This window comes from Salvelinus namaycush, chromosome 11, assembly GCF_016432855.1.
Source record: "Salvelinus namaycush isolate Seneca chromosome 11, SaNama_1.0, whole genome shotgun sequence".
NCBI classification, from domain to species: Eukaryota; Metazoa; Chordata; class Actinopteri; order Salmoniformes; family Salmonidae; genus Salvelinus; species Salvelinus namaycush.
Window position 1 is genome coordinate 23,226,970 of NC_052317.1, and position 13,966 is coordinate 23,240,935.

General features: G+C 44.3%; 1 protein-coding gene across 2 annotated transcripts in view; it reads right to left on the reverse strand.

The window, feature by feature from the left end:
• The window catches only part of LOC120055928 (laminin subunit gamma-1-like), an 82,607-nt gene that overhangs the window by 33,016 nt on the left and 35,625 nt on the right, over nucleotides 1-13,966 (reverse strand). For both annotated transcript variants that reach the window (XM_039003984.1, XM_039003985.1), the window contains exons 2-3: nucleotides 3,844-4,148; nucleotides 367-497 (exon numbers count right to left, since the gene is read on the reverse strand). In XM_039003984.1, the coding sequence (XP_038859912.1) occupies nucleotides 367-497; nucleotides 3,844-4,148 (436 nt within the window). The remainder of the gene's footprint in view (nucleotides 1-366; nucleotides 498-3,843; nucleotides 4,149-13,966) is intronic.

The window sequence follows — 13,966 nt, forward strand, 5'->3', positions numbered from 1 at the left end:
ATGATTCAACACCCAGACAAAAACATCTTTGTTGTCAGCACTTGAGGTTTGATAATGAATGATTTTTTCTTCACTCCAACAGAGCGATTCCTATTCTTGCAGTTATTCCAGGTCATCATACCAAAAAAGTATAGAGTGAACATGCACTAGAGAAAACATGCTGTGTGGTTAATAGACAGGGCCTCCTCCTTTAAAGGAATATAATACGATTTTGTTGCTATTTTCACTTTTTATGTTATAATTTCTAGAAGAGACAAAAACAATGGCATTGGTCAAATAAAAAAATGCGAACAAGGGAAAAGCCAGGCAGTGGATGTTGACAACAGTAGTTGGAAGATAGTTTTATGCTGAGGGAACTGCTCTCACCTTCCTCCCACTGCAAAGTCTGAGATAGCGTAGTAATAGGACTTTAGGACCTTGGGATCATTGAAAACTTCATCTCCAAATGTGTTGAGCCTGTTCAGGGTCACTTTGATATCTGTGGCTGTCACCCATTCCTGAAAAGAAAAAAGACAAATGGACAGTGTTAAAATACAGCCAGGTCAGACTCTACAAATATGTCTGCCAGGCCTTGCCTGCTAAATATGTTTGGAGAGTTATTCATTTACAACTTTCCTTGACGGACAAGAAAAGGGAGAGGGTTGAAGAGTCCAAAGTTAACTGCACAATAGGTGTGTTTGACTTGAAACTAATTCTTATCCTGTTGAAAGTTTCTATTTGAAATGGGAGACAAAACCCTATCCCTGGTCCTAGCGCAGCTGTTTAGAAGAAAAAAATGAATACAGCAAAACTAATCTAAACCAAACCTCCGAAATTCTCGAGAAATCAGACTGGTCCCAGAATCAGAACAACATATCGAAAGCCTTTTGTTTGCTTTCTTAGAATTACAGCAGCAGAGGACAAATCTGGAGTGAGCACCGGAAGATCGCTCAAGGAGTATTACCAAGAAAGTTGGAAACCATAGCGTAACATCTGTAAAAAAAAAAAAGTCTATCCTGTTCCACACATGGAGGTTTATAATAAATAGTCTGTTTCACATTTAACATTGTAACACAATGTTCTCAATATTTCTGAAGAGGAGTTGTAAACGCAGCCAAGTCAAGCGCGTATCATCTCGCTTGCACATGCTAAATTATTTGCCAACAAACATTCTGCAGAATTATTGGGAGCCTAACTACTACCAGTAGACAAATGAAAAACATATTTCAGGATAGAGTTTTTGCTGACAACAGCTCCAATGTTTTGCCACTTATAGCCTAACTCTACGAGAAGAGTCCGACACATCCATAGGGCAGCAATGAGTCAAAGCAGGTTCCGTCTGTCTCAGGACAGGGCCAATGGCTCTCCTGGTCGACTCCTTAATTGACTTCACTGGCACTCTCATACATTTCCAACTGTATCCAGGCAGACATTTAAAGCTGGATGAAAATATAATTTCCTCCCCCAGTACATTATCTTGAGACACCTGTGGGCTATATTTTCTATGTACAGAGTGAGTCTGTGTGAAAAAGTTTTGGTTGATTTTGTTGTACGAAAATGTTCGCTATCCAATATTAAAGAATCTTTAACAGTTATTCAAATATTACCAAGAGACTCCACTTAACAAATAAACTATCCATGGAACGTAGCCCTGTGACGCCTCAGAAAGGTATCCCTTCCAAAGAGTCCTGGGCTTTGGAATAAATATTTCACATGAGAAAGTAAAATATGGAAGTGTATAGTGCCAGAGTGAAATGTGTTAATTTGTTAGAGGTAGAGTGTTCTGCATGAAAAGTTAGGGTATTCCACACAGGTAAAAAATAGCAAGATCAGCCAACAGCAGATAATATATCAGAAATTACCAGGCTGACTACTTCTCATTAGCAAAAAGGCAGTTAGCCTACATCAATATACACCCTTTAGAAGTAGCTTACAGATACAACTTTCTTACATGAACATAGTAAGACCCTTTTAAGAAATCCTGCTACGACCTCCCATCAAACAGGCAAAGCGTCAAGACAGGACTAAGATCAAATCCTCTGATGCTTGTCGGATGTGCAAACTATCACGGATTACAAAGGGAAACACAGCCGCGAGCTGCCCAGTGACGTGAGCCTACCAGGGGAGCTAAATATTTTCTATGCTCGTTCGAGGCAAGCAACACTGAACTATGCATGAGAGCACCAGCTGTTTCGGACAACTGTGTGATTTCGCTCTCCATAGCCGATGTTAGTAAGACCTTTAAACAAGTTAACATTCACAAGGTCGCAGGGCCAGACAGATTACCAGGACACGTACTTAGACCATGCGCTGGCCAGCTGGCAAGTGTATTCGCTGACATTTTCAACCTCTTCCTGGCCCAGTCTTTAATACCTACATGTTTCAAGCAGACCACCATAGTCACTGTGCTTACAAACGCCAAGTTAACCTGTCTAAATTACTATTGGCCCATAGCACTTACATCTGTAGCCATAAAATGCTTCTAAATGCTGGTCATGGCTCACATCAACACCATCATCATCCCAGACACCCTGGACCCACTAATTTGCATACTGCCCCAACAGATCGACTGATGACGCAAGGCTCTACAGAGGGTGGTGCGGACAAACCAGTACATCCCTGGGGCTGAGCGCCCTGCCATCCAGGACCTCTATACCAGGCGGTGTCAGAGGAAAGCCCAGAAAATTGTCAATGACCCCAGCCACCCAAGCCATAGACTGTCCACTCTGCTACCGCACAGAAAGCGGTACCAGAGCGCAATGTCTGGGACCAAAAGGTTCCTGAACAGCTTCTACCCCTAAGCCATGAGACTGCTGAACAGTTAATCAAATGGCTACCTGGACTAGTTGCATTGACCCTTTTTTGCACTGACTATGCACACTCACTGGACTCTACCCACACACTCACACATCCTTACACTGACACTCCAACACATACATACACACACACACACACGCCGCTGCTACTCTGTTTATTATCTATCCTGATTGCCTAGTCACTTTACCCCTACCTACATGTTTCCTCAACTACCACGTACCCCTGCACATTGACTCAGTACTGGTACTCCTTGTATATAGCGACATCATTATTATCTATTTTGTTACTATTTAATTCTGCATTGTTGGTAAAGTGCTCGTAAGTAAGCATTTCATGGTAAAGTCTGTTGTATTCGGCGCGGTGCATGCAACAAATACAGTAGTTTATAACCTAATGGTTAGGCTATACAATCTTACTGGAGTCTTTTGGGTTTACAGTCTGATGTAGGCTAGTAGACTCCCTGGGCTTCGTCTGGAAACACACACAAATTCTCACTTGCTGAAAGCAATGCGCAACAAACATTTCCAGCTGTGCCTCTTAAGAGCCAAATTCAATCAGTACTGTAGTGGGAAATCTGGAGGCGTCACCTAGCAACCTGTTGCAATACTTGGCACTGGTCAGGTTCTCACACTTTCCCACCTGAACTAGTGTGCTACTCCCTTCCACTGGGCATGCCTGCCAACAGCAAATGTCAAGGCCAGGGGCCAACTTATCATTACTATGTCCACCTGCTCTTCCACATCATTGATTTCTTCAACGCTACTGATATAAGATGTACTACTAACTCTGTGCCTCAGACAGCCCTGTAAAAATAAAACAAAATATTAACAGCCACCCAGGGACACACAAGTATGGGATATCACACATATGGACCTGGAACAAGAAGCATCACGAAGTTCCTATATCAAGGTCTCTAGAACACTATAAAAACAGCCGTTTTTTTACCTGTAGAACTGAGCTTGAACATACAGTATTAGAGACGATCACACAAAGTTATTTTATCAAGGTTTCTCAAATCCTATAAAACAGCTGAGGTTTTTTTTTTACCTGAAGAACTGGGCTGTTGTCAAAGTTGTAAGCACTGGGTCGGCCCTCAAGGGTGGAGAAGGCCACGTTTCCTCCGGTCAAGGGTGAGATGTCACTGAACTCGTCGGTGCAGAGGGCCTGCTGTTCGTCCTCTCCGGTGCGGATGAAGCCCCTGTTGAACTTCTGGTAGGTCTTCTCACAGGAGCCACTGTAGTACTGGTAGGGCGTCCATGGTCCATCCTCACTTGTGCGCTTGTAGATGGCGAAGCTCTCTGGGCGGCTGGTGTGGAACTTGAGTCGCACGTAAGTGATGTCAAAAGCCTTGCCTGAAGAACCAAAAAGAAACATGAGATAATTGATGCCAAAAGCTAAATCAGTCACTAAAAGTCACAGTTTACAACAAGTCTTTTCCAGATGCATTGTTGGGTTAAGGCAAGACAAAGGAGGATTTCCAAAGGTCTCCAGTGTCCTCCAGTAATGGTAGAGGGCCTTTCGAAACCTATTTGGCATGTCTGAGCAGGCTAGGAGTGGTAGGGGGATGAAAACCAAAATCTATCTGCTAAGAGCTTGGGGACATTTTTTTTAAAGAAATGACAATCTTTCAACATGGCTACAGGGGGTACAGTTTACTTTAGCAAATAAATTGCTCTCTAAACCGAGCTGCAAATACAAACATATATACAGGAAACATTCAACACAAATATAGGTGAAGACATGTAGCTCACAGATAATATAGATTTCTCAATCTGTTAATTTCCTTCCGAGTAAGTGTTAATGCATGTTGTTGCAGTCACCATGACAATGAACTTCCTGACTTGAGGGACCTCTTAACCCAGCAAGCTTTGTGGTTCAAGGTTAATCTGAAAGCAATATATATTTTACTGCAGGGTGTGAGCTGGTTGTCATGAACGCATACGTTACATTGAGATTAAAGTGAACTGTCAAGTATGCTATGTTCTGGAGTGCTTGCTTTGGCCCTGTTCGAGTCTCCTACTCAAACATGACTGGTACAAATTTGACCTCAACTGGGCTGTGAGTCACTAAACTAGGTGTGGACTTCAACAGGTCTGCTTCAACACACAGAGAAATCTTTTCAAATGAAATCAGAACAGTAATACAGTTATGTAGATTATTTGGGTTTATATCCATTAGCTCATGTTCAATTTCTCCTTATAAATCTAACCAAGTAGAAAGAAGTTAAGCTTTACACTGAGAAAGATGCAAATTAAAACATGGGGGGAGGGAATCTAAAATCAAAGTGCAACGAGACATAGACATGAATAACTTCAAGCTCAACCAATTTGGCCAACTGAGAATTTGTCTGACCATTTACAACTAATTTGCCTACTTTTTCCACTAGTCACTTCCACTACAATGCACAGGCATGACACCAGAATAACTGAATGTGAAATTCTGTGAACAAGCACATCTTAAGAGGGTTGGAGCAGCAGGGAAATCATACTGGGAACAGACTATCATTGACATCTAATTTCTAAAACCACCCCACATCCTCGCAAACAAGACAAACAGCATCTGTTGGCGCAGCAATGAAGTGGCAAGCACAGGGCCAAACAACAAAGGGCCCCTCGTCAACCCAACATAGAGGAGCCCACTCAGTGGAGACAAAGGAAGCCTCAACACTGAATACAGGTGGTCAGGCAGTCACTAGAGACTAGTAGTCTAGTTCACAGGCAGGGCAAGTCCTAAAGATAATGAGCAAAGGGCCATGAAAATCACGGTTTACCTTTGAACAAGGACATGGTTACTCTTTGGCAGCTGGGATTTTAATAGTCTTTGGTGGCCAAAGTTGGTTCTTAGTACATTCTCAACCAAAATGAGTTTTACAATATGTTGTGGCTGTCACTGGAGGCCTAGTTTTAGGTATCAAGCCTGAGATGCATTCTTTCACTGATTGGCTGAAACTGTACAAAGTACAGTATACACATAGGCTACCAGGGCCAGCTACGCCCTTTGAATCTGTCATTTCAGTAATGTAATAACCTTCAATAGTGAACAGGAATAGCTGACAATTCATTCTTTACTATGTCTAATTGTAGTTAAATATTGCACATCTTTAATGCAATTAAAGTTATGATAGACCTGATGCACTTAAAATGGCCAATAATACTCAATGTAAAAGTTGATTAAACACCATTTTCAGTTGTTAGAATTCCATTTATGTCTCAACTAATCCGAAGGAGACTTACACAGGAGAGTAGCTTCATTTGAAATTCATGAATGGCAGTGTTCCATGGATTTACCAAGTTTTCTGGCCCAGAGCTGTCTAGCATAAATCCAAGAGGAATTCCGTCTTTCCTTAGAGAACAATCGGTGTATTGAGAAGCAAAATAATAGTACAGTCGGAGAACGCAAACAAAGGGCAGGCTGTGGGGACCCCTTGTGTTCCTCCACAAGAAAGTATTTTTTTTAAGGCTTAAAAAGCCGCAAGATAAAGACAAAGGTACATACAAGTTGGTTAACTGTGGGGTCGTTTTCCACATTAGCAACAGTGGGGGTCGGCTAGGGTAGGGGAGTTGTCAGATTTCCAATCTACAAAACTCCTTCCACATCAGCCACCATGACACATGATGAGCTTCGGAAGAGCTATACTGTACACAAGAATTAGCCTTAAAGAAATCTCCAGAACTCTGATGCTGTAGCCTAATACTCAATTAACTGGTATTGGTTAACCCGGACTTAAACCCTACCATTGTTAGACACTAACCCCATGAAACACTTTTCAGGACACCCACCTTAGTAAGGTTTTAAATTATAAGCCTCTCTTGTGAGTTACAGCAGAGAACTAAAGGAGGGGACTTCAGCCATGTGTGCACCTGTCCACTCCTCAAACATGTTCTAGTTGAGTGAGGCTGTGACATGGTGGTATGGTGGTGGTGATTGGGGGAGGGGAGGTTGAGGGGGAACTGGCTGGAATGTGCTTCCGCTCGGCAGAGTGACGCCAGTGAAGTGGATGGCTGACGAGAACCAGAGAAAGACTTGGGAGGGAGAACACCGTTTGGGGAAATGGTCTGTGTTGGGAGGCAAATATTTATTGTTGAAATGTGAGAGAAAGCTCGTGACTGTTCCTAAAAGTGGATCGTCTGATCAGCAATTGTCTTCAAAAGTTCTGCAGAAGAACAACAAATGAAGCATTGATTGAATCTGAGAATTCCTACCTGTCTTTAGTGGCTTACAATTGTTTAATGGCAATAACTGAACAAGGACTTTTTAAAACATACTTTGAAGATTAAATGTAATATTCAGCGACTCGTGTAATTACAAGTAAATTCCGCTCATAAGAATGCAGCTTATATAACATATATTCCGACGATCAAAGATGCATTCGGCTGTTTTAGGAGTAAGCGTGAAATCCACATTTACATTCCCAAACATTCTGACAAGCCACACTGTGGTTTCCTAGGGTCTCTAACATGTCATTAGAACACAATGTGTGTCACCAAAGCAAGCTTGGACATGCATTTCTAGTTACATTTGATAGGCCTACCCGTTGAACACAAAACAATAACCCAATGAAAAGACCAACGTTTTTCTACCAACAGATCCAGGACCTTTATGTAGATAACTACCAAGGGGGATATTCCAGGGGGTGAGCAGGGGGTCTTTGAAAAGGTAGTAAATTCATATCATAGCATGCAGTCACTGTCAAAACGCTTAAATATCTTTGCCGAGCTCATGGCCAGTTAATCACATAGGCAATTTCTATGCTCAAAAGCAGTGAACGGTCGAAGAAAAAAATATTGCTTTTCCCGAAGACAATCTCATAAATCTATTTTAGCACAGAAAAGTCTCATAAATCTATTTTAGCACAGTAGAGATCCTTCCTTGAGAACATTACAGTCAAGGGAGGAAGACTCCCACACACATTAATTCATAATCTAGCCTACGCGAGTGCCCAATCAGCCAACAGACAGAACTTTTTGTCCTTGACATTGTGGCTGTTGGAAGACTCATTGACATTTTCAATGCCAGGTGGTTACTGCCATAGTTCCCTTCCTGACAATGTCTGACAACAGTTTAAAACTGAACATTTTAATTTGTCAACCCAGAGGTTTGTCCTTGGCCATAGCAATTTATTACACAGAATTAATCATATAAAGTATGTGGTTAAAGGCTAGTTATTTAAAAAGTAGCCATGATATGGTGGCTTCCCACCCCTTGAGACGAGGCACGTTATTTTGACGCCAAATTCTTTTGAATGTATTGTAGACATCCTTGGGTTAATCCTTGGGTATGTTTTGCTGTTGGCTATTTGATGAAGGGTCTTTCAACACACCTCTCAGTTGTCTCAGAGGAGAGGTGGTGAAACTGATGATTAGTGATTGGGTTTGGGATAAGGTTTAACTGATATCCCACAAAGGCATCAACAAACAAAGCTGATGGCTTCAGGCTGAGTGTTTTAGCAACCAGAGCGAGGCTGTACGATCAAATGGTACCTAAAGTCGGTGTCTTCCTGGGAGAAAAGGCTCAGTCCCACCAAATCTCTTAATCAATCTCTGCATATGTCGTTAACTCTCCAACTCCTCCTGGGGAGCAAATATGGGGTTGGTGGTTGTCACCCTTTTGTCTGGCTGAGAACTCTGATTATTCAAGCCCTCATCTTATGAAAGGCCTAATTATTCCATAAAATCATTAGAAAAACCCCCATTAGTTCAGCCAAATTAGTAGAAATAGCTGAGACATAAAATCTTGTCGATAGGATTCGCTCCATGTACATTGTTGAGGGGAAAACGGCAAAATAAGACATTTTAAAGACATACATTTTCAAGTGATCTCTGGGTTGATATCATCGAGGTGTCATATAGAAACTTTCCCCTCTACATGCTACTTTTAAGGTGTGCTCTTATTTGCACCTTTTAGAGGATTTGCTGGGATGTTTTGCCTGTGTGATTTGGGCCTCTTGCTTGCATTCCTTCCATCCCCTTACACCCAGTAGAGCACAGCCTGGGGGTGAGCAGCAGGAAATATCTAGGTGGTGGGGGATTACGGGTTGTTATGGGGTGTGGGTTAATTCCAGGGGAAGGCCTCGAGCCACAGCATGGTCCAATTAAATTTCCTCCCATGACCTCATCGCATTCTTTACATAGGAGATGAACAATGACCGCTTTGACTTTCAACATGTGGGCATGTCCACTTCACCCCCCCCCCCCTACACTATTTTCTCCATCTGCTCAGGAGATATGTAAAACATCTGTTTAACTCAACACTCCCACGGGCTGAACCAATACACGGGCAGACTTTGGGATAGGATACAGCAATAACCATAAACTCACTGCGATCAATTCACTTCAGGGCTTAATCCAATAGACCTCGCTAATATGATCACAGTAGGATCTTGTAACCTATAGGGCTAATTCATTCATATCAATTATTACTTGCTTGTGTGCTTACACACCAAGTAGCCTACGCCTCACTGTCAAGTGTATACCCAACCCCCCCTGTCAATGTAAGCATGAGCTGCATGAGAGATGACCGTGTGCTTCTGCATTCCACAGCAGAAAAGAAAAGGCCAAACAGCATTAGGGACATTTCCTTTTCTCTAACAGGTGCCATGTTGGGTCAGAGTCTGACAAGTAGAGTCTGACAAGTAAAACCTCCCAAGATAAAAAGCGGAACAAATTGAATGTTTTATTTGGAAAGGGTGGGGGAGGGAAATGTTACAATTGAGGAATCTGAGGAATGTGCCCAAGTTCATAATCTGAAGGGCAGATAACACTTTACGAACTGCCTCGATGAGAACTGTCAGATGGGTGAAAAGATCCCCCCCTCACCCGGCTGATCTCTAAAATAAACTGTTTCCGGCAGGTCCAGTGATTCACAGGGAGCCCCCTCCCTGTCAGAAAGAGGTGCTTTCCCAACATTTTAAGAAACATCACAATGATGCCAAAAGGCTGACAGCTCTTTATTTCCACCAAACAGTGGAATCATTGCCACTGGTGATACAACTGTTGTACTTTAGCTGGTCAATTAAAATATTCTGGACAGTTGGAATCCAAGGGACAACAGGCTTAACCATTTTGAAAATGACTGACAAACATGAAAAGGTTGCCATGCTCACATCTTTCAAACACTGTCTGATGCTGGTTGGCCTAAACTAAGCCAGGGCTTTTGTGCGCGATCCAGTGAGCCGCATGGCGTGGGGGCACTAAGGTATAAAAAAAAACCTGGAGACTGCGTCCAAGATGACCGACCGTTATTTTTTACGTAATCTACTCAGATTCACATACGTCGATTCATGGACTGTCTATATCCGGGTTGCATCTGGTTTACACGGCCCAACTTCACATGGACACTAGCACTCAGCGCACACAGGGAGCAGCGACTATTTCACATCATCCAAAAACATGACAGACATTGGATGAACAGAACATTTTAAGATCTTCAGCTGTGAGTTATAAAATAAAAAATCAGCCTCAGCGACAATTATTTAAATAATTAAATGGATGTTTTGTGCACGCAGGTGATGACTAAAGTGTAATTAGGAATTTTCAAATCTGACGTCTCTATGTGGCCTTCAATGGAAATTATCTTTCTGTGTAAGATTGTTTTGATCTGCCCTCCGCGTGGCGCAGTGGTCTAAGACACATCGCAGTGCTATTTGTGACACTAGAGATTCTGGGTTCGAGTCCAGGCTCTGCCGCGAATGGTAAACCCATGGGGTGGCGCACAATTGGCCCAGCGTCGTCCGGGTTAGGGGAGGGTTTGGCTGGCAGGGATGTCCTTTTCCCATCGCGCACTAGCGACTCCTGTGGTCGCTAGTGCGACTCCTGTGGTCGGGCGCAGTTCACGCTGACACGGTCGCCAGGTATACGGTGTTTCCTCCGACACATTGGTGCGGCTGGCTTCCGGGTTAAGAGGGCATTGTGTCAAGAAGCAGCGTGGCTTGGTTGGGTTTCGGAGGACGCACGGCGATGAGACAAGACTGCAACTACCAATTGAATACCACGAAATTGGGAAGAAAAAGAGGTAATTTTTTTTTTTTAAATATGTTTTGATCACGCGGTCTGGGATATGTTCCGGGTGGCCTCAGAATAATATTGACGTATACACGGTGTATATGGGATGTTGTAACAATTAAAACCTACCCAAACCAGAAAGCATGGATAGATGCCAGCATTTGCACAAAACTGAAAGCGCGAACAACCACATTTAACCATGGCAAGGTGAATGGGAATATAGTTGATTACAAACAGTTTAGTTATTCCCTCCGTAAGGCAATCAAAGAGAAAGTGGAGTTGCAATTCAATGGCTCAGACACGGGACATATGTGGCAGGGTCTACAGACAATCACAGATTACAAAGGGAAAACCAGCAACGTCGCGGACACCTACATCTTGCTCCCGGGCAAGCTAAACACCTTCAACCGCTTTGAGGATAACACAGTGCTACCGACGCGGCCCGCTCCCAAGGACTGTGGGCTCTCGTTCTCCGTGGCTGACGTGAGTAAGACATTTAAGCGTGTTAACCCTCGCAATGCTGCTGGCCCAGACAGCATCCCAAGCCGGCGTCCTCAGACCAGCTGGCTGGAATATTTAAGGACATATTCAATCTCTCCCTATCCCAGTCTGCTGTCCCCACTTGCTTCAAGATGTCCGCTATTGCTCGTAAACCAAAGAAAGCAAAAGGTAACTGAACTAAATGACTAACGCCCCGTAGCACTCATTTCTGTCATCATGAAGTACTTTGAGAGGCTAGTTAAGGATCATATCGACTCTACCTTACCTGACACCATAGACCCACTTCAATTTGCTTACCGCCCCAATAAATCCAAAGACGATGCAATCACCATCCCACTGCACACTGCCCTATCTGGACAAGAGGAATACCTATGAAAGAATCCTGGGTCTGAACTCCGCCCTGTGCAACTGGGTCCTGGACTTCCTGATGGGCCGCCCCCAGGTGGTGCAGGTAGGAAACACCTCCACTACGCTGATCCTCAACACAGGGGCCCCATGAGGGTGTGTGCTCAGCCCCCTCCTGTACTCCCTGTTCACCCATGACTGCGTTGGCACGCACGCCTCCAACTCAGTCATCAAGTTTGCAGACGACACAACAGTAGATGGCCTGATTACCAACAATGACGAGACAGCCTACACGGAGGAGGTGACGGCCCAAGTGGAGTGATGCCAGGAAAATAACCTCTCCCTCAACAAAATGAAGGAGCTGATCGTGGACAGAAAACAGCAGAGGGAGCACGCCAATATCCACATCGAAGGGACCGCAGTGGCGAAGGGGGAAAACTTCAAGTTCCTCTGCGTACAAATCACTGACAATCTGAAATGGTCCACGCACAGACAGTGTGGTGAAGAAGGTGCAACAGCACCTCTTCAACCACAGGAAGCTTAAGAAATTTGGCCTGGCACCTAAAACCCTCAAACTTTTACAGATGCACAATTGAGAACATCCTGTTGCAGTTGCTGTAGCAGCCGGGGATACAGCGCAACACCCATAACCGCAGGACTCTCCAAAGGATGGTGCGTTCTGCCCAACGCATCACCAGGGGCACACAGCCTGCCCTACAGGACACCTACAGCACCCAATGTCACAGGAAGGCCAAAAAGATCATCAAGGACATCAACCACTCGAGCCACGGCCTGTTCACCCAGTCATCCAGAAGGCGAGGTCAGTACAGGTACATCAAAGCTGGGACAAATGATATGAGTAAAGCAGGGCTCCCTGTGAATCACTGGACCTGCTGGAAACAGTTTCTTTTAGAAAAACAGCCATCAGACTGTTAAATAGCCATCACTAGCCAGCAACCACCCGGTTACTCAACCCTGCACCTTAGAGGCTGCTGCCCTATATACATACACATGGAATAACTGGCTACTTTAATTATGGAACAATAGTCCCTTTAATAATGTTGACATACTGCTTTACTCATCTCATATGTAAACTCAGCAAAAGAAAAGTCCCCTTTCCAGGACCCTGTCTTTCAAAGATAATTCGTAAAAATCCAAATAACTTCACAGATCTTCATTAAAAAAAGGGGTTAAACACTGTTTCCCATGCTTGTTCAATGAATCATAAACAATGAATGAACATGCACCTGTGGAACGGTCGTTAAGACACTAACAGCTTACAGACGGTAGGCAATTAAGGTCACAGTCATGAAAGCTTAGTACACTAAAGAGGCCTTTCTACTGACTGAAAAACACCAAAAGAAAGATGCCCAGGGTCCCTGCTCATCTGCGGGAACGTGCCTTAGGCATGCTGCAAGGAGGCATGAGGACTACAGATGTGGCCAGGGCAATAAATTGCAATGTCCGTACTGTGAGACGCCTAAGACGGCGGTACAGGGAGACAGGACGGCCAGCTGATCGTCCTCGCAGTGGCAGACCACGTGTAACACCTGCAAAGGATCGGTACATCCGAACATCACACCTGCGGGACCGGTACAGGATAGCAACAACAACTGCCCGAGTTACACCAGGAATGCACAATCTCTCCATCAGTGCTCAGACTGTCCGCAATAGGCTGAGAGAGGCTGGACTGAGGGCTTGTAGGCCTATTGTAAGGCAGGTCCTCACCAGACATCACCGGCAACAAAAACATTGTCTCTCACCAGGGGTGATGGTCAGATTCGTGCTTATTGTCGAAGGAATGAGTGTTACACCGAGGCTTGTACTATGGAGCGGGATCGATTTGGAGATGGAGGGTCCGTCATGGTCTGGGGCGGTGTGTCACAGCATCATCGGACTGAGCTTGTCATTGCAGGCAATCTCAACGCTGTGCGTTACAGGGAAGACATCCTCCTCCCTCATGTGGTACCCTTCCTGCAGGCTCATCCTCCAGCATGACAATGCCACCAGCCATACTGCTTGTTCTGTGCATGATTTCCTGCAAGACAGGAATGTCAGTGTTCTGCCATGGCCAGTGAAGAGCCCGGATCTCAATCCCATTGAGCACGTCTGGGACCTGTTGGATCAGAGGGTGAGGGCTAGTGCCATTCCCCCAAGAAATGTTCGGGAACTTGCAGGTGCCTTGGTGGAATAGTGGGGTAACATCTCACAGCAAGAACTAGCAAATCTGGTGCAGTCCATGAGGAGGAGATGCACTGCAGTACTTAATGCAGCTGGTGTCCACACCAGAAACTAAGTGTTACTTTGATTTTGACCCCCCCCCC